At 47.9% G+C, this 21,968-nt stretch overlaps 1 protein-coding gene across 1 annotated transcript; it reads right to left on the bottom strand.

The window, feature by feature from the left end:
* Window positions 1–5,232: 5,232 nt before the first annotated feature.
* Window positions 5,233–19,232, bottom strand: DYNLT5 (dynein light chain Tctex-type family member 5). The gene is made up of 4 exons (XM_007673215.3): window positions 19,130–19,232; window positions 10,448–10,539; window positions 8,811–8,935; window positions 5,233–5,646 (listed from the first exon to the last, which is right to left on the bottom strand). Exons 1-4 carry the CDS (start codon window positions 19,225–19,227, stop codon window positions 5,443–5,445), a joined length of 519 nt encoding a protein of 172 aa, XP_007671405.2. The 5' UTR covers window positions 19,228–19,232; the 3' UTR covers window positions 5,233–5,442.
* Window positions 19,233–21,968: the final 2,736 nt, after the last annotated feature.

Consider the following 21,968-nt stretch of genomic DNA (forward strand, 5'->3'; position numbering starts at 1 on the left):
CTGGCACACAGTAAGCGCTTAACAAATACCGCAATTATTATTATTATTTCCTGCCATCCCTCCTACCACCAGGGCAAGTGCAGAACTGGGTTGGAGCTGGATGCTCATTCCCCTTTTGTATTCCTCGGGCCCTTTTGAGAGCAATGTGTTCTCTTCCTCTTTGGTTTTTCACGTGGGAAAATGGGAAACAGCCTGGCCTGGTGGAAAGAGCACAGGCCTGGGAGTCAGAAGGACCTGGGTTCTAATCCCAGCTCGGCCACTTATCTGTTGTGCGACCTTGGGAAAGTCACTTCACTTCTCTGGGCCTCGGTTCCCTCATCTGGAAAATGGGGATTAAGACTGTGAGCCCCATGTGGGACAGGGACGGTGTCTAACCTGATTAGTTGTACCTACCGCAGCGCTTACAATAGTGCTCGATGCATAGTAAGCACTTACCAAATACCACTGTCATTATTATTCTTACTACTACTAATGAAATACCTACAATTAATCCCTCTCTCTCCTTTCTTTCCCCCCCCTCTCTCTTCCCTCCTATTTTCTGTTCTACCTTCGCTCCCTCCTCGTCTTTTACCCTTTTTTTCCACCCTCCATTCTTCAGGGGAGAGAGGCCCCCAATTGCCATGCTCCAGTGACAGGGAGGACTGGATTCTGCAGCTGAACCTGGAGGCCGGCCCCGACCCCGACTTCGGACCTCAGGCTGTGGGGAGACCATGGGGCATCCCCACCTCACACTGCGAAAGAGCGGCATGAACTGAGAATGTCACTTATCATAACTTGCTGCTAGGAAGGCTGCGGGAAAGCAGAGTTGAGGTCGCTTAGCTAGGGGGAGGGGCAGGGGCAGATGGGGGAGGCTTCACCCAGGTGTTCACTAGGGGTGGGGTGAGGGGGCTCCGGTGGATCTCAGCTTCCCAGGCCTGGCTTTGTTTCAACACCGACGTTTCCCCGATTTCTACTGAGCTCCTTTCTCCCCTGTCGGCCGGATTTACTGGGGCGAATGCAGTGTGTGGGAGTTTTGGGGGGGTAAAAACCAACGAAAGGGCTTAATTTCAAACCCGGCAAAATTCCCCACCTGTCGTTCCAGATCCGGATGCTTGTAGAATTCTAATAAATGTGCATGACGTCTCCTGGCCCGCTTCCTCTGGTTTCTTCAATGTGGGATTCTGCAGTCGGCCAGAATTACAACGATTAATAATCACTAACTGGCCTGAGCAATTCGAGAGTGCTTTTTCCTCTCGGGACTTCAGAAACGCTGTCCAAATATTCTCTACTGCTCCATCAACCACCATATGGCTGAGGAAACCGCAAAAACTGATTGCAGAAAGCGTACCCACCCACACGCACCTGTGTGCACATTCACTAACTATCCCAATACGCTCATGTGTACACTCGCACCTGGATAAATACTCAGCCACGCACCGGCAAAGACAATCAAAACCATCCGTTAGGAACTCGGCAGATCTTTCCCACGCCTCTCCCAGCTCCCTCTCACCCTCCATCAACTCTCTCGTCCTTTTTTACAGTGTGTTAAAAGGAGATCTACTCCCGATTGAAAAATCTTCCTTCACCTGAGCGTCCGCACCCCATCCCCTTTCACCAGGGTCTCCTGACATCTAGTCTTGAGCCCTTTCCAAGGGGAGGAACCCCCTCACTGGTCCAGGTGACTGTTTTATTCTGCTTTGATTACTGCATCGGCCTCCTTGCTGACCTCCCTGCCTCCTTCCTCTCCTATCCATACTTCACTCTGCTACTTGGATCAGTTTTCTGGAATGCCGCCTGCCTCCCCTGCTATACTGTAGGCTTACTACAAGGTCGGGAACTATTCCTATTAAATCTACTGTACTCTCCCACGGATAAAGTAATGATGGATTTCTAGACAGACCGGTAGGGATATTAGATGGGTCTTCCTTAACCATGAAGGTGGGTGTCCAGGAGGGCTACCATCCAGTGGTATACCAAGTAGTTTTTATTTTTCTTTTAACGGTATTTGTTAAGCACTTACTGTGCGCCAGACACTGTACCGAGCGCTGGGATACATACAAGTTAATCAGGTTGGGCACGGTCCATATCCCACATGGGGCTCACACTCTTATCCCCATTTTCCAGTGGAGGTAACTGAGGCATCGAGAAGTGGACTGACTTGCCCAAGGTCACACCACACAGCAGATAAATGGCAGAGCTGGGATTAGAACACAGGTCCCTCTGACTCCCAAGCTTGGGCTCCATCCACTAGGCAAACACTGCTACTCTTGGTGTTCCCTGTCTGAGACCGAGTCCTGGGCTGGGTGGTCCCCGCGGCTAACCCAAGAAGGGTGGCGCTCATTTTTTTTAAGGCATCTGTTCAGTGCTTACTACGTGCCAGGCACTGTACTAAGTGCTGGGGTAGATACAGGGTAATCAGGTTGGACACAGTCCCTGTCTTGCATAGGACTCACAGTCTTAATCCTTATTTTACAGCTGAAGTAACTGACACACAGAGAAGTGAAGTGACTTGCGTAAGGCCACACAGCTGACGAGTGGCAGAGCCAGGATTAGAACCCAGGTCCTTCTGACTCCCAGGCCCGTGCTCTATCCAATAGGCCACGATTTTTCTTTTTAAGGTATCACGCTATTCAAATCCGTGTGTAAAGAAATGCCATATCTTCCGCTGTGATCCACATACCTTCAAAGAAATAAAGCAGCCTTCAAGAAAATAGTAACTTAAACATTTCCCAAACAGTCCCAAGCAGGGCTGGCCATTCAATTCCTTGCCCGAATGACGAAGGACTACTGTAACCATGTTTTATTTCTTCATTTCAATGTCCAAAAAAGCGCCACACAGTTCAGTGGGGCTGTGGCAGACGCAACAAAGACCAAAAGCAAGGAGGACAGAGGAAACATTTTAAGGACACCGTAAACCAAATCTCAGACAATGATGCATCCAACTGAAAACTGGAAATCAATCGCTTTTGGCAAACAGGGAACGTGTCTGCTTGTTCTGTTACTTTGTACTCTCTTAAGCGCTTAGTGCAGTGCTCTGCTCACAGTAAGCGCTCAGAAACATGATTGATTGACTGATAAGGACAAGAGACAATGAAGTAAAAGGGAAAACTGTGCCAGATGTTAATAATAACAATGATAATAACGATCGTATTTGTTAAGCGCTTACTATGTACCATGCACTATTCTAAGCACTGGGGTAGACATAAGGCAATCAGGTTGTCCCATGTGGGGCTCACAGCCTCAGTCCCCATTTTGCAGATGAGGTAACTGAGGCACAGAGAAGTTAAATGACTTGCCCAAAGTCACACAGCTGACAAGTGGTGGAGCTGGGATTTGAACCCATGACCTCTGACTCCCAAGCTCAGGCTCTTGCCACTAAGCCACGACATCACAACAAAGGACAGTTTTTTCATGCACCTAATGTCACACATCCACTAGTGGTTGCCTCTCAACCTCCGCATGAAACAAAAACTCCTCACTCTTGGCTTCAAGACTCTCCATCACCTTGGCCCCTCCAACCTCACCTCCCTTCTCTCTTTCTACTGCCCACCGCGCACGCTCCGCTCCTCTGCCGCTCGCATCCTCACGGTACCCCGTTCATGCCTATCCCGCCGTCGACTCCTGGCCCACGTCCTTCCTCTGGCCTGAAATGACCTCCCTCCTCACATCCGCCAAACTAACTCTCTTCCCCTCTTCAAATCCCTACTGAGAGCTCAACTCCTCCAGGAGGCCTTCCCAGACTAAGCCCTCCCCTTCCCTCTACTCCTCCTCCCCTCCCCATTCCCCCTTCTCCTGCTCTCTGCTCTTCCCCCTTCCCTCCCCCAAAGACTGGTGCATATGTGTATATATTATTTATTACTCTATTTATTTTGTTAATGATGTGCATATATCTATGATTCTATTTATCTTGATGATACAATAATAATAATAATGATGTTGGTATTTGTTAAGCGCTTACTAGGTACAGAGCACTGTTCTAAGCGCTGGGGGAGATACAGGGTAACCAGATCGTCCCACATGAGGCTCACAGTCTTCATCCCTGTTTTCCAGATGAAGTCACTGAGGCACAGAGAAGTTCAGTGACTTGCCCACAGTCACACAGCTGACAAGTGGCAGAGTCAGGATTCGAACCCATGACCCCTGACTCCCAAGCCCATGCTCTTTCCACTGAGCCAAGCTGCTTCTCAAAATGATAACAACAATGGTATTTGTTAAGCTCTTACTATGTGCCAAGCACTGTTCTAAGCGCTGGGGTAGATACAAGATAATCAGCTCGTCCCATGTAGGGCTTACAGTCTTAATCTCATCTTTACAGATGAGGTAACTGAGGCAGAGTGGCTTACTCCAGGTCACACAGCAGAAGAGTGGTGGAAGCGGGATTAGAACCCACGTCCTTTGACTCCCAAATCCGTGCTCTTTCCACTAAGCCACGCTAAGCCTAGCTAAGCCAGACTACTTGTTTTGTTTTGTTTTCTGTCTCCCCAGTTTAGACTGTGAGCTCATTGTTGGGCAGGGATTGTCTCTATCTGTTGCCGAATTGTCCATTCCAAGCGCTCAGTACAGTGCTCTGCACACAGTAAGCGCTCAATAAATGCGATTGAATGAATGAATGATAGGTGAATTTTACCATCAGCGGTAACTTCTTCGAACGTGAACGAAAACCATACACGTCGCCACGACGCAAGATGGACTTAGCGTCAGAGTCAGCGTTCTGCCTAAACGGTGCTGAAGCGTGGGAGGAACCGTGTGGGTTCATCTCCTGAACGTTTCACAGTTGCTCGTTTGCAAGGCTCCCAGCTAAGTTCCGCCCCGCACTGTCCTCTGATCAAGAAGGCTCCAGGGACAGCGATGAGTCGAGCCTAACGAACGGTCAGTTTCCCCGTGGCCATTTTTCAGAAGCAACTCTTTCGAAAAGCAACAGGAGTAATGCTGGTATTTGTCAAGGGCCTGCTATGTGGCCGACACTCTACTAAGCGCCGGGGTGGGGCGGAGAAGCAGTGGCAAGAGCTGGGGCTTGGGAGTCGGAGGACGTTGGTTTTAATCCCAGTTCCGCACCCGTCTGCTGTGCGACCTTGGCCAAATCACTTCACTTCTCTGGGTTTCAGTTACCTCATCTGTAAAATGGGGATTGAGACTGTGAGCCCCACGTGAGACAGGGACCGTTTCCAACCCGATTTGCTTGTCTCCACCCCCAGGCTTGGTACAGTGCCTGGCACACAGTAAGCGCTTAACAAATACCATTATTATTATTATTCCAGTCCCAGGTTCTTTCCACCAGGCCCCTCTCCTTCCCCAGGACTACTTCCCAGTGCAAATGCCAACGGCCGACGGGATTCTCCCAGCCGTTCGACGGAGGGGGCGGCTTGTTCCCGAGCGTTGTCTACAGCACGAGCCTGACGCGCACGACTCCTCTCCCCGAGCCGGCCGGAGTTTTTCTCCAGGGCCCCGGGGCTTTCCGGCCCCTCACTCACAGTACACCCCGAAGACGCTGGCCAGGGCAAACAGAGAACTGTTCTGGAACGCGTACGACGAGACCGTGTCGTTTGTGGGATCCCAGAGGCACCTGCTTCCGATGAGCAGACTCTGGCCGCCGACTTGTCCGATGTGCACCAGCACGATGATCTTGTACCTGGGGATGAGCAGGTCTTTCACTCTCGCTTTCACCACCTGAGAAAGGAGAATCGGTCAGTCGGTTAATCGTATTTATTGAGGGCTTTACTGTGTACAGAGCACTGTATTAAGCGCCTGGGAGAATTCAACAACAGACACGGTCCTTGCCCACAACGAGCTTGCGTTCCAGAGGGGGAGACAGACATTAATAGAAATGAATAAATGGCAGATATGGACGTGAGTGCTGTGGGGTTGGGAGGGGAGATGAATGAAGGGAGGAAGTCAGGGCGACGCAGAAGGGGATGGGAGAGGAGGAAAGGAGGGCTTATTCAGGTGAGGCCTTCTGGGGGAGAATCAATGCGTGGTAATTTCCTAGTGCCAGTGACTGCAAAACTCTGCACCTTCCATCCCATAATAATAACGGTATTTGTTAAGCGCTCACTATGTATCAAGCACTGTTCTAAGCGCTGGGGGGTGGATACAGGCCAATCCGGTTGGACACAGTCCCTGTCCCCCAAGGGGCTCACAGTCTCAATCCCCACTTTACAGATGAGGGAACTGAGGCCCAGAGAAGTGAAGCGACTCGCCCAAGGTCACAGAGCAGACCAGCGGTGGAGCCGGGATTAGAACCTAGGTCCTTCTGACTCCCTGGCCCGCGTGCTCTATCCACTAGGCCAAAGCCGGTTCCCCCCGGGGGTGGGGTGCCACAGAAGCCAAAGTCACGCATTCCCTGCCTCTGTGGAGCTTACGGTCTAAAGGAGGATCAGACAGACAAAAATGAATTGCCAATAGTAGGAGTCAGAGAAGCACAAAGAGGCCACAGGAAGTTGTACAAGTTAGGCCTTCCCCAACTACCGTGACATGATGGTTTCCTTCTACTTGTGCAACACATCGCGTGTAACTCGGTAACTGCTTTCGAACCCCCTGGCGATAAATGTCTCAAGTGCCCTGCCCCTGCGAGAGGGTATTCGGTCAGAAAACCCTAGCACCGACAAACAACCCGTGTTTTTATGCCTGGTGAAACCACATTACCCGCCGCTGAGCAGCTTTCTGAGAAACTTAGTCAGGGCAGCGTCACGGCCGACGGTCTGTGGTTACCGTGCCAAGCTCATCCCTGGATCCGTATCTACCATCTCTATCACGTACATACCTCTCGACGCCCGTCCTCCTCACTCCTGTTTCTGTGTCTAATCGATCACCGAATCCGGCTGCTCTACTTCTAAACAGTTTAATACCTGTCTCTCCCATTAGAGTATAAGGCCCTTGTAGGCAGGGGAAAATGTCTTGTCTTAGTTTTGTACTTTTCTAAGCATTTCCCAAGCACTTTCCCTTATTAAAGGCCCACCTCCTCCAAGAGGCCTTCCCTGACTAAGCCCCCCTCTCCTCTTCTCCCATTCCCTTCTGCTTCACCCTGGCTTGCTCCCTTTATTCATCCCCCTTCCCCGCCCCACAGTACCTACGTCCGTATCTGTCATTTACTTATTTATTTATATTAATGTCTGTCTCCCTTTCTACACTGTAAACTCACTGTGGGTAGGAATGTGTCTGTCTGTTGTTATATTGTACTTTCCCAAGCACTTAGTACAGTGCTCTGCACACAGCAAGAGCTCAGTAAATATGACTGAATGAATTTAGTGCAGCGCTCTGCACCCAGTGCAAGGTCAGTAAACTATTACTGCTGTGTGGTTGCCACTTCTTAAGGGGAAAAGATTGCTGTCTCTAACCATTTCACGAACTGATAAACCCCCACTCGTGAAGCAGCGTGGTTTAGTGGAGAGTCCACGGTCCTGGCTGTCAGGAGGACCTGGGTTCTAATCCTGGCTCCGCCACATATCTGCTTTGTGCCCTTGGGGGAGCCACTTAACTTCTTTGGGCTCGTTACCCCATCTGTAAAAACTAGGGATTGAGAGTGTGAGCCCCATGTGGGACGGGGACTGTGTCCAACCCGATTAACTTGTATCTACCCCAGTGCTTAGAACAGTGCTTGACACACAGTGAGCACTTAACAAGTACCGTAATTATTATTATATCGACTCTCCCAACCACAGCTCCTAGTGCAAGGACGCAGGGTATTTGCTTAGAATGGGAACGTTTGGTTTTTCTTCCTAAAATGAAAGCTCCCAGGCAATCCATTTAGAACTCGGAGGCACACGAGGGGGTATAATGGCTCATGGAACAATTCTGCCTTCAGAATCGTTTGTCTGTCGGCCTCGCCCCCGTGGTACTGACAGGAAGTCATCCTGGTTTCTGGGTTCAACTTCTTGTTTGTGAAACTGGAAAGTGAGACATCTCTCTTTCCACCCAAAGGGAGTTTGCCTTTTTTAAGTGTGTTTCCACCATTTGCCTGGAGTTTCTGCAGCAATAATCTCACTGTGAGGCCCAGGTGACCTGCGGGTTTGAAAATCAGCGTGGCCTATTTGACAGAGCCTGGGCCTGGGAGTCAGAGGACCTGATTTCTAATCCCGGCACCGCCACGTATCTGCTGTGTGACCTTGGGCATATCACTTCACTTCTCTGGATCTCAGTTCCCTCATCTGTAAAATGGGGATTAAGACTGTGAGCCCCAAGTGGGACATGGACTGGGTCCAATTTGCCTAGCTTGCATCTACTCCAGCGCTTAGTACAGTGCTTGGCACATAGTAAGCGCTTAACAAATACCATTAAAAAAAAGCAGATTTTGGAACTGTAAATTCTCCTCCACAACTAGGGATTCATCCTGGGAATGACTGGAGAGGTTTTCTCCCTCTGTTGCTCCAGTGAGAATTACATTCCATTTTATTTATTCTGAGCCTCTGTCAGTAAATAATAATAGTAATCATTATCAGTGTGGGATTTATTAAGCCCTAATCATGTGCTGGGCACTGGGGTAGATACAAAGCTGGAACATCAGGAACAGTCTCTGCCCCTCAGGGGACTCAATCTACCCTATCTCCATTTTACCACTGAGGAAACTGAGGCTTAGAGAGGTTAGTTGACTTGTCTAAACCTGCAGAATAGGACAGTGGTGGAGCTGGGACTCAAACCCATGTCTTTTGACTCCTAGCCCTCTTCTTTTTCCACTAGACCCCACTGCCTCCCCAAGCAAACAATATTTCTGTCTGGCTGACTCTCCCTACAAGCTCCTTTTGGTCAGGAAAAGTGTCTCATGTTTCTGTTGTGCTTCCCGAGTGCTTAGAACAGTGTGCTGTTTTCAGTGGGCACTCAGTAAATCCCTTTAGTACCTCAGAAAGGGTTTTTGCCATTTGCCGACTGAGTTCCGCTTCGTATTTTTCTTCTTGAAGGTATGTGGTCAGCACATCTTTCAGAATGAGGTTGACGTGGCCCACAGGAAAGCGTCGGGTAGGGCCTGGAAATAATAATAATAACATTTGTTAAATGCATACTATGTGCCAGAAACCGAACTAAGCGCTGGGGCGGATAGAGGGAAATCAGGTTAGACATGGTCCCTGGGCCACGTGGGCTCTCCGTCTCAATCCCCATTTTCCAGATGAGGTAACTGAGGCCCAGAAAATGAAGCGACTTGGCTAAAGCCACACAGCAGACAAGTCGAGGAGCCAGGATTAGAACCCATGACCTTCTGACTCCCAGGCCTGGGCTCTATGCCAGGTGGTGAAAGGATGATAAAGACGGCGGCATTTGAAGCCCAGCTCCTCAGGGCTTATCTAGCCCACTCCTCACCGCACCCTGGGCCCCAGAGGGAACACAACCGGCAGGGATGAGAGAGTACGAGCAGCCACCGGCCCCTGCCATCAATTCCTCCCTTGCACCCGGGATTCGGGGCTGAAGACCCAGAGCGGAGGCCTGTCCGTAGTCCTGACGGATGAATGGGAGACTCCCTCCTCCCAGTGCAATGCAAGCACAGCTCCGGGAGTCAGGAGAGCTGGGTTCTAGTCCCTGCTCTTCCACTTGTCTGCTCTGTGACCTTGGGCAGATCACTTCACTTCTCTGGGCCTCAGTTACCTCATCTGGAAAATGGGGATTACGACTGTGAGCCCCACGTGGGACAGGGACTGTGTCTAACCTAATTAGCTTGGCTCTACCCAAGTGCTTAGAACAGTGCCTGGCACATAGTAAGTGCTTAAAAAATACCATAAAGAAAAATACAACCTTTGACTGGTGGGCAATGAAGATCATGATTACTATTAGGAGCTGGCATAGATTCCCCGCAACCCAGAATCCCTCGACTGGACTGAGAGAGAGAAAGTCGCCAAACTGGTTTTCTAAGGATTTACCCTTTCCTATTCAGGAGCAATTCCATGCCTGAGGGATCAATTCCAGTGCAGGGACAGACAGTGGGATCTGGTGGAAAGAACACGGGACTGGCAGTTGGGACACCCGGGTTCTAATCCCAGCTCTGCCACCGGTCTGCTGTGTGACCTTGGATTATTCATCCTATCGTAATTAATGAGCACTGACTGTGTGCAGGGCACTGTACTAAGCGCTTGGGAGAGTACGATATATAAACAATAAACGTTCCCCGCCTAAACCTCACCTCTGTGAGCCTCAGCTTCCTCCTCTGTAAAATAGGGATAAGATGCCAGTTATCCCTCCCTCTTAGACTGTGAACCCTCTATAATAGTAATTAATAATTATGGTATTTGTTGAGCGCTTAACGTGTGCCGGGCATTGTGAGACCGTGACCGATCTGAATGTCTTCTATCCACCGCAGTGCTTAACACAGGGTCTCTACTCATTAAATCCCAATAATAATAATTGTGGTATTTTTTATGTGCTAAGCACCATAATGGGGTAGACACCATGCAATCAGAGATCATGCAGAAATGCAGAATGTATATGATCGTGGCACTAAGTTGCACAAGCTGTTTAAAATGAAAGGAAGGCAAAAAAAAGTCCTTACCCAACTGATATGTGTTTTCCAAGAAAACAGCAGGGCGGGAGCCATCTCCGGCAGATCCGGGTTCATCTGCATAGGACGTGGTGCTCATGGAACTGAGGAGAACCGAGAAGAAAGCTGAACCTGTGACTGACCTTCAAAGCTCCTTAAATTTAAAATTGTCTCATGCGGCAACTAAAATGCCATATCACAACGTTCTAAAGTCCTCACAAAAAATAAACATGTAGGCAAAATGTTTGAAAATACCCTGCTAAATCACTAAATTTCTTTGCAAGTTGATCTGCTGCAGGAATATTATTATTGATTATTATTATGGAATTCGTTAAGAGCGTATTATGGAACTGTAGAGCACTGATCTAGGAACTTGAGTACCACAGAACTGTAAGCATGATTCCAACCTTCCAGGAACTCACAATCAAATAACAGAAGTATGATAGTAGTTATCAAGTGCTAGACTGTAAGCTCGTTATGGGCAGGGAATATATCTGCTAATTCTGTTGTACTCTCCACAGAGTTTAGAATAGTGCTCTGCACAGAGTAAGTGCTCACTAAATATGATTGATTGATTGATGCCCTGTGCTATGTGTGAGGGTATTTAAAAGATAATAAGATCAGATATAGTCCCTGTACCACAAAGGGTTCACAGCCTAAGAGGGAAGGAGAGCAGGTATCTTACCCTCCTTTGACAGATGAGGAAACTGAGGCACAGAGTGACATTCTCAAGGTTACCCGGCAGACCGGGGCAGAGGTGGGATTAGAAGTCAGATCTGACACTTAGTCCTCTGTCCCTCCCATTAGGCCAAAATGCCTGGCAGAACTAATACCAATAAGGGAAATTCATTCATTCAATCATATTTATTGAGTGCTCACTGTGTGCTCAGCACTGTGCTAAGCTCTTGGGAGAGTACAGTATAACAATAAACAGACAAGGATCTTATAATCTAGAAGGGGAGAGATATTTACTGTAAATGCATATTCGACAAGGATTCTTACAGTCTCGATGCGGCAGATCAGCACCTGGTAACCTGTCAAAGGAGGTCGGACACTGTCCCTGTCCCACTAAATTCTGCACTGCACTAAATTCATTCAGTTGTATTTACTGAGCTCTTACTGTGTGCAGAGCAATGTACTAAGCGCCGGGGAAAGTGCTTAACCCCCTTGTTGCTGAAATGTGGGAAAAAATCTGTTGCCCACACAACTCAGGATATATAAAAACCAACAGTCTGCCCTTTCTCATTTAGTGTTCTAGCATCGGCCTCAGGTAGCCCGTAAAAATCATACCCCAAATTTGTATACCACTTTTGTGTCCCACAGTGCTTTTACATTCTATCATTTTTGCCCTACAACATTCCTGGGATGTAGGAAGAGGCAGCCAATGGGGAAATTACTCCTGTTTTAAAGTTGGGGGAAATTAAGGCCCAGAGAGGTTAAGTGATTTGCCCAAGGTCACACAGTTGGCCTGGAGGAGAGCTGGGACTAAAACCCAGGTTCTCTGACTCTTAGCCCCATGTTCTTTCTACCACACTAGGCCTCTTCACCAAACAATCTCTCATTTAACAACTAAGAAGGATCCAACATTGAAATAGTGTCACCTGACTAACAATTTCATTCTCTGACTTCAGGAACAGTAGGATATTCACATTACTCTAAACTGGCCATAATTTAAAAATGACCCAGGAGAAAAGCTGCACGGCCTAGTGGAAAGAGCACAGGCTTGGGAGTCAAAGGATCTGGGTTCTAATACCACCTCTGCCACCTACCTACTGTGTGACCTGGGACAAATCACTTAACTTCTCTGTGACTCAGTTTCCTCATCTATAAAATGGGGATTAGTACTCTCCTCTAGACTGAGAGTTCCATGAAGGACAGAGACTTTTATATACATATGTAAGTTAATACGTTTATTCTCATATATATACACAGAACGCAGCCCACACACTTCACTCCTCTAATGACAAACTTCTCACTGTACCTAGATCTCGTCTATCTCGCTGCCGACCTCTCACCCACGTCCTGTCTCTGGCCTGGAACACCCTCCCTCTTCATATCTGACAGACCATCACTCTCCATTCCCTTCAGAGCCTTATCGAAGGCACATCTCCTCCAAGAGACCTTCCATTACTAAGCCCTCATTTCATCTTCTCCCACTCCCTTCTGTGATGCCCTGATTTGCTCCTTTTATTCGTCCCTCCCTCAGCCCCATAGGACTTGTGTCCATATACGGAATTTATTCATTTATACTAAAGCATGTCGCTCCCTCTAGATTGTAAGCTTAATGTGGGCAGAGAATGTGTCTACCAACTTCACTACACTGGACTTAGTTACAATATAATCGTTTAAACGTAGTGTTTGTTAATCATCTATGTGTCAAATACTGTTTTAAATGCTAATTTATATTGTCAGACACAGTCCCTGTCCCACATGGGGTTCGTATTCTAAGTGGGAGGGAGAATAGGTACTTAACCCCATTTTGCAGTTCAGGAAACTGAGGCCCAGAGAAGTCAAGTGACTCGCCCAAGGTCACAAACGATTGGCAGATCCGGGGTTAGAATCCAGGTCTTCTGACTTCCAGGCCCAGGCTTTTTCCATTAGACCACGCTGTACTCTCCCAATTAGTACCATGTTCTGCACACAGAAAGCACTCAAAGAATATGATTGATTACACACCCCAGTGCTTGGCCCACAGTAAACACTTAAATACCACAATTATTATTACTACTACTATTACCCAAGCAATCCATGTATTATAAAGTGATATTCAAGCACCATTCGTTGCCTGAATCCAAACTCCCGGAGGACAGAGCTCTGGAAAGGGGCTTTTTGTGACAACCTCACTGTGGCCGAGAAGTCACCTAACCGGACCAGTGTGAGCATCTCTGAGAGACACCCATTGGCTCCCAGGCAGCGTCTTAGACTGGTTTGGCTGACATCAAAACTGGTTTAACCAGAACAGCTCTGAGATCAAAAGGCTTCACGCAGCCCGGGTTGAAACGGCTAGCCTGCACCTTACAGTTCCTTTTGACCCAGACAGTGGGGCTGCCTCTGTGAAGCTTATTCCATAGCGGGATAAATAATGATAATGGCATTTGTTAAGTCCTTACTATGTGCCAGGCACTGTACTAAGCACTGATGATGACCCTGTCTGGAACGGCGGATAAGCCTCAGTCCTGAGACTCCAGGAAGGGCACCCGTGCGGAGGATTGACCGGAGTGCTGGTGATTTTTTCTGTTTTACGGTATTTATTAGACACTTACTGTAGGCCAGGCACTCTCCCCTGCTTCAAAGCCTTATTGAAAGAACATCTCCTCCAAGAGGCTTTCCCTGACTAAATCCTCTTTTCCTTTTCTTCAACTCTAGACCGTACGCTCGTTGTGGGCAGGAAATATGTCTGATTATCGCTATATTGTACTCTTCCAATATATGGCACACAGTAAGCATACAATAAATGCAACTGAATGAATTCCCTTCTGCATCTTCCTTAAAATGCTATTGAAAGAATTCATCCCCACTCTCACCCCTACAACCCATGTACATATCTATAACATTTATTTCTGTTAATGCCTGTCTTCCCCACTAGAGCTGTAAGCTCTTTGTGGGCAGGGAATGTGTCTGTCATATTTTTCTATTCTACTCTCCCAAACGCTTAGTACAGTGCTCTGCACACAATAAGCGCTCAATAAATACAACTGACCGGTGACTGGCCGGTGGCTTGTGGAGAAGAGGCCCGGAGGCAACCAGCTTTGGGGAGACTGTAAGCCCGTCAAAGGACAGGAACTGTCTCTGTTACCGATTTGTACATTCCAAGCGCTTAGTACAGTGCTCTGCACATAGTAAGCACTCAATAAATACTATTGAATGAATGAATGAGTCTTCCCTCATTGAAGCGGTAGCTGGCAGGGGTGGCTTGAGAAGTAGTGTGGCCTAGATAGAGCACGGAGCTGGGAGTAAGAAGGTCATGAGTTCTAATCCCAGCTCTGCCACTTGTCTGCTGTATGACCTTGAGCAAACCACTTCACTTCTCAGGGCCTTAGTTACCTCATTTATAAAATGGGGATAAAGACTGTGAGCACCATGGAGGACAGGAACTGTATCCAACCTGATTAGCTTGTATCTACTCCAACACTTAGAACAGTATTTGCCATGTACTAAGTGCTTAATTACTAATAATAATGATGGTACTCATTAAGTAAGTACTGGGGTAGACACAGGTTAATCAGGTTGTCCCTGTGCCACACGGGACATTGCGGAAACCCTCAATTATTCATTCATTCATTCAATAGTATTTATCGAATGTGCAAAGCACTGAACTAAGCACTTGAAATGTACAGTTCGGCAACAGATAGAGACAATCCCTGCCCAATAACGGACTTACGGTCTAAATTACCCTCGGATGTGACTGCCCTCTCCTGACTACACCCTGTCCCACTGCTCTTGCTGCTCCAAATACCATCATTATTATTATTTCTGGTGGTACAGGCCGACACCGAATATCTATTTTGGTTGCTGTTGTCGTTCGTTCATTCATCATGCAGTTGCATTTATTGAGCGCTTGCTGTGTGCAAAGCACTGTAGTAAGTACTTGGGAGAGTACAATATAATAATAAACGGCCACATTCCCTGCCCACAGCAAGCTTCCTGTGCAGACAGGAAATCAATAACTGATTCCCTTCTCTAGAAAAAGATAGGCCATGTAATTCAAGAGAAAAGCAGCAGATGGGGCGGGTGTTTCAGAGGAAGCAGCCGCTGCTCAGTCAGAGATGTTGCCTTTCCCCGCTCTGAGCCAACCCCATGCTGCGTTCCTTAGCTCCATCATTTAAGCCGATCGGGAATTTTTGCAGAACATTTTCTTCCAGGCAGGATTATTTGGACCCTAAAATAAACACATTAACATTTCCATGCTGCATACCCGGAGGTGTACGGTTATTTAATGTCCGTGATACCGGCGGAAGACAATATTGGCTGGTTTACTTTCAAGGCCTCCTCGAATTACGTTGTCCCGCGTATGGATCCCCAGGCACCGAGGTGGATACCGGAACTCTGGCGTGTTCGGGCACGATGGGTAGCTGTCCTTTGCGTTCGAAGATGATGATGCTCCCCAGGCTGAGAGCGCGAAGTGAAAGGACTTGCCCGAGGTCCCACAGCAAGCGATTGACAGAGCCAGGATTAGAACCCAGGTCCTCCGACTGCCAGGTCCGTGCTCTTTCCACTAGGCCACGCTGCTTCTCCGATATCACCCGGTCGTCCAAAGGCTGCACCACGACAGCCCCCTCCATTTCTGAGGTGCAGGCTAATTCTGTAGCTGCCTCCCAGCTGACCACATCTCAATCAGCCCGGCCTACTGGATAGAGCATGGGCCCGGGAGTCAGAAGGTCATGGGTTCTAAACCCGGCTCCGCCACTTGTCAGCTGTGTGGCCTTGGACAAGTCACTTAACCTCTCTAGGCCTCAGTTACCTCCTCTGTAAAATGGGGATGAAGACTGTGAGCCCTACGTGGGACAACCTAATTACCTTGTAACTATCCCACCATTTAGAACAGTGCATGGCACAAAGTAAGCGCTTAACAAACACCAACATTATTATTATTATTAATCACTAGTATTTACTTAATGCTTACTGCGGGCAGAGCGCTGTACTAACCTTGGGAGAGTACGATATGACAAGAGTTGGCAGATGTGGGGACCTTATGGTCTCGAGGAGGAGCTTACAGTCTAGAAGAGGAACTTACAGTCTGGAAGAGGAATTTACAGTCTAGGGGAGGATTTGCAGTCTAGAGGAGGAACTGAAAGTTTAGAGGAGAAGCTACCAGTCGAGAGGACTGGTTAGTTCCACTTCTACTGTGTTGGTGAAAGGAGCCATTTTTTGTTTCTTGTGTTTTCTTTTCTCCTGTTTTTCACAGGGGAGTGAAAAAGTCCATCCTACCCTACCCTACCTGCCCACATGGGTTCTAACCCCGTCTCCGCCACTTGTCTGCTATATGACCTTGTGCAAGTCACTTAACTTCTCTGTGCCTCAGTCACCTTGTATCTACCCCAGTGCTTAGAACAGTGCTTGCTACACAGTAAGCGCTTAAATACCATAATTATTATTATTATTATTACCCTCAAGCCTAAACCAGTGTAGCTTAGTGGAAAGAGCACGGGCTTGGGAGTCAGAGGTTGTGGGTTCTAATCCTGGCTCCACCACTTAGCGGCTGTGTGACTTTGGGCAAGTCACTAAACTTCTCTGTGCCTCAGTTACCTCATTTGTAAAATGGGGATGAAGACTGTGAGCCCCAGGTGGGACAACCTGATTACCTTGTATCTACCCCAATGCTTAGAACAGTTCTGGTAAATAGTAAGCACTTAACAAATACCATTATTATTATTATTGTTAATAAACCACTCAGGATGGCCCACTCAATGATGGCATTTCAGATTGTCTAAGGCACACTGGAGTTTGCTGCTGTCAAGGGTTTGGATGCGTTTTGATAGGTTCTGTGGCCAAAGGGACCTGTTCTCGCTAACAGCTGTCTCACATTGCCACTGGGCTTGGGGTTCCTGGCTAGGGAGTATGGGACAGCCCCCAAAAATCCATCATCACTGCTGCAAAAACAACTTAAGTGCCTGTCTTGCTGGCTGTGATACATTCCTTCCTCTTCTTCATTCTTGCTATCTAAACAGCGCTCACCCAAAATGCAAGGGGCCGCAGGAGCTGAGGACTTTATTTTGTGAATCCAGTGTGCTAGTGTGTGAAAGATTCTCTCTCAAACACTCTCACACTCACAGCTGAGGCTTTACCACTCATCATTCGTTCTTTCAGTCATATTTATTGAGTAGGTACTGGGTGCGAAGCTTCGCACTAAGCACTTGGGAGAGTACAATACACAACAAATGGAAACATTTCCCCGCTCACACTGAGCTTACAGTCTAGAAGGGGAGACAGACGATAATGAATAAATAAATAAGTTACAACTATGTACCACTGGCAGCTTCTTCCCCTCTAGACTGTAAGCTCATTATTGGCAGAGAAAGCATCTGCTTATTGTACATTTCAAGCGCTTAGTACACTGCTCTGCACATAGTAAGTGTTCAATAAATATGATTGAATGAATGAATTGCTATATTGTACTCTCCCAATGGCTTAGTCCAGTGCTGTGCACATGGTAAGTGCTCAATAAATACGACAATGAAAGAATGTCTCATCTTCAAACCAAAGATGGCCATTAACTTCATCAGGGATCTTGAGTGTCACATTAGATTATTCATTCATTCGCTCATTCGATTGTACTTATTGAGCACTTACGGTGTGCAGAGCTCTGTACTAAGAGTTTGGAAAGTACAGTTCGGCAGCAAGTAGAGTCGGCGTTCCTTCTGTGTTCAGATTTCCACTCCCTCCTATCCTCTCTTTCCTTTTAGTTCTGGCACGACTGCATCTGGGTGACCGTTTTGACTTTGACTCCCTCCCCGCAATTAAGGGCATCGCGTTTGCCCATTTTGCTTTTCCTCTTCTCTCTCTTCCTCCCTCCCTGTCTCTTCCTTTCTATGCCCCAGAACTCTCTTCTCAAACCCAACTTCGAAACCCTCTCATTGTTTGATTGACTGATGGAAGACGGCTGGCCGGACAGCACTGAGGAGGGAGACATTCCACCACCTCTGTCAATGGTAAGCTCCATTTTTATGGTATTTGTTAAGTGCTTACTATGTGACGAATATTTTTCTAAACACTAGGGTAGATACAGATTGATTGGGGTGGATAAAGTCCCTGCTCCACATGGAGGTTGGAGTCTAAGTAGGACGGAGAACAGGAGAAGAGAAGCAGCGTGGCTTAGTGGCAAGAGCACAGGCTTGGGAGTCAGAAGACATGAGTTCTAATTCTGCCTCTGCCACCTGTCTGCTGTATGACCTTGGGCAAGCTACTTCACTTCTCTGTGCCTCAGTTACCTCATGTGGAAAATCGGGATTAAGAGTGTGAGCTCCACGTGGGACAACCTGATTACCTCGTATCTATCCCAGCGCTTAGAACAGTGCTTCGCATATAGGGAGTGCTTAACAAATACCATCATTATTTATCCCTTTCTAGACTGTGATCCTGTCCTGTGATCCTAGGGGGCTGGGAATGTTTCTCCTACCTCTTCTGTATTCTCCCAAGCTGACTGATGGATGATGCGGAGCCCCGGATGAGAGTAAGCATTTAATAAATATGACTGATTGATTGGTAGGGAAGGCTTGTCCTCAGCAGCACATCAGACACTGAAGTACAGGAAATAAGACCGAGGTCCTTCCACCCTCTCATCCACTGCATAAAAGCATTTGACACCACCCACAGACTTAGCCTCTGGCAACTCCAGAGTAAAATTTGGTTGCCTAGAGACTCTGAGATGACTCCTGAGGTGAATCCTTTAGAAAAGTTATTTGGGCTCCACTGACAGAAAGGTTTTGAAGCTAGATCTCAGAATGGGACACCTGTTGACACTGTGATCATTTTTCCCCTTCATTAAAATACAGGTAGTCCCCTGACATTTATTTCTTGAAATTGACTGAAGAAATTATTTCTTGAAATTGACTGAAGAAGTCTGCGGACACAAATTCTCGATTAAAAACCCCACATCCTTCTCCTCACCCCATCCTCCCCAGCCAAGGGAAATTCCCTATTCTCCAATAAAATATCATCTTATATTAAAACACATTCAGAGTTAAAACTACTCACTCTTTGCTCTTCACCTTGAACTCTTGGCTGCTTAGAGACGACACGCTCCCTCTTTTCTTTAACAAGCGGGCTGCTTTGTCTCTGGTGGGGTCTGACATCTTTGAACCCACCTAAGGAAGCAATTTTCAACTTGTCTCAGTTCTGCTGTACTTCCCCAAGAGCTTAGTAAAATTGATCCCCCAAAATACCATTAATACTTGGGCAGGGGTCTGCATCTGCACCCGCACACTGCATCACCGCCCCCCCCCGACAAACACACACCCCTCTATGGGCCAGGAACCGTGTCATATTAGACATGTCTAATTCCTACCTGTACATTTTTTTCCAGTTCTAAGAGTTACTTAATAAATATATCACTACTACTAGGTAGGGAAACTTTCTTTAGATGGAAATGTACACCCAGTGGTGGGCAGGGAACGTGTCTACCAACTCTGCTGGATTGTCCTCTCCCAAACGCTTAGCACAGGGCTCTGCACACCGTAAGCGCTCAATAAAGACCAGTGACTGACCAACTGATAGTAGTGAGACATAAATCTGACTGTAACATACAGGACTTCATAAAATGGGAACTTCAAGTGAAATCTTTGACCAGCCCTAAGACTATAGTTGTTACTGCCAAGTGATTATCTTGTGACTCGGCATTCCTTGGGTGGGGTAAGGGCTCAAGGAGGGGACCGAAGTGGCCTGTGGGTGGATGGACGGACAGGGAAATTCCTGAAGCTACAGGAGTTCCCCACACTCTCTCTCTCCAAATGGAGGCCAGGTCCGGGACCATCCGGACATGAAGCCGGGGGCTAAGGGATTAGGGGGGACTCCGGGGCTCAACCCAACCAGCCCCTGCCCCACAGGGCCCCTCTCCCTGAAAACTTGGCCCATAGGTATGGTCCTGACCACAGTGGTCAAGGGTTTTGCCCCCAGGGCCTCCACAGCTCAGGCTTCTTGGACACCCAACTTACGGCTAACTCACTCTATCCCCACCCCAGCTCAGTCCACCCTGCACATTCCACCCTGTCCCCCCCAGACCATACCCTCACCTCTCCCCCAAACACAAACACCCCAGACCCTCACCTCTCACTCCACAACACACACCCTCACCTCCCCCCACCACATACCACATCCTCATCCCTCACACACACAGCCCAGACCCTCACCCCTCACCCCACCCCCCCCAGACTCTCACCCCTCACAAACCCTCATCACCCCTTCCCCCCAAGATCCTCACCCCCCCAGCTCCCAAGTGCATACGCAGGGTGTGAGGAGGAGGAGCCCGGTGCAGCCCCTGGCTTGCTTTTGGTCCTGCCGAGGCGCGACTCTCGGTTGCCATGGCGACCCCCGTGCTAAACCGCGCTCCCGCTCTGAGCTCGCCCCCGCGTCCTCTGCACAGCTGGAGGGAAGACACAGGGATGGAGGGAGGGGGAGAAAGAGAGAAAGGGAGGGATGGAGAGAGAAAGGGAGGGAGAGACAGATGGAGGGAAAGAGAGACAGAGGGGGAGAGGAAGAGGGACAGGGAGGGAGAGAGAGAGAGATGGAGGGAAAGGGACAGAAGGTAGGGAAAGACAGGGAGGGAGACACAGGGAGGGAAAGAGGCACAGTGTGGGAGAGAGAAAGAAGGGGAGGGAGAGAGGGAAGAGAGGGGGATGGGGACGTTTATGGTGGTGCAGGGGTGGGTGGGTTGGCCTGGACACCACGGCTGCATGGGGAAGACCTGGATTTACCTAGCCCAAAAGAATGAAGGTGAAAGTGGATCAATAATCCCTGTAGCTCCCCTCCTGTAGACTGCTCCCAGAGAGCATCTGGCCCCCCACTGCCATTTGGGCAGGCTCAAACAGCCCCAGTTTGAGTTCGCATCAAGTTGGATAATTGTCCAATCTCCGTTTCACTCCATGCCAGACCTTGTCACCTGAGGTCCATCCTCTTTAACTGATAAATAAGGAAACTGAGGCAAAGAGGTGTTAACTGTCTTGGCTCAAGGTCACATAGCAGACAAGTGGCAGAGATAAGATTAGAACCCAGGCCTGAGCTCCTTCCACTAGGCCACACTGCTTCTCAAGGCCTCAGTGCCTCAGTACAGTGCACTGCACCCAGTGGATGCTCAACAAATACTTCTACGGTCATGGGTTCTAATTCCAGCTCCGCCACTTGTCAGCTGTGTGACTTTGGGCAAGTCACTTCACTTCTCTGTGCCTCAGTTACCTCATCTGTAAAATGGGGATTATGACTGTGAGCCCCAGGTGGGACAACCAGATTACCTCGTATCTACCCCAGTGGTTAGAACAGTGCTTGGCACATAGTAAGCACTTAACAAATACCATCATTACTTATTACTGCTGGGGAGGGTGGAAATAGTGGAACTATCACCCCTTATATTACCTCCCACCCAAACCAAGTCCATCCAAACCAAGGCCAGAAGAAGTTGGTCCCTGGAGCAGAGAACAGTTTGAGAAAGAGAAGAGGAAGTAGAAAACAATTCCTTTTTAAGTGGCGGGAAAACAGTACAAATCCACGATTCACTCCCCACATTTTTATATTTTTCATTTATTTCCCAGAAAAAAAATACATTTAAAATACAACTTAGGCATTTTAATCTTGCTCTTCTGTATAGAATTATTAAACTTTGTTCTGAAACGGGAACCCTGTTTGCTATAAATGAATGAGTTATGGTAAATAATTGCATATTCAGGGTCTGGTGAAATGGGAAAGTGGGAAAAATGATGTGGGAGAAACATTGGTAAAAATCATTATTTACACAAAATAATAGCGGCATATTTATATTGTAACCTATAAGGCAAGTAATGTTCAAAATATATTTGTCTGTCTCATGATTATCTTCCACTAGTCA

This window comes from Ornithorhynchus anatinus, chromosome 18 (genome assembly GCF_004115215.2).
Source record: "Ornithorhynchus anatinus isolate Pmale09 chromosome 18, mOrnAna1.pri.v4, whole genome shotgun sequence".
In the NCBI taxonomy this organism is placed as follows: Eukaryota; Metazoa; Chordata; class Mammalia; order Monotremata; family Ornithorhynchidae; genus Ornithorhynchus; species Ornithorhynchus anatinus.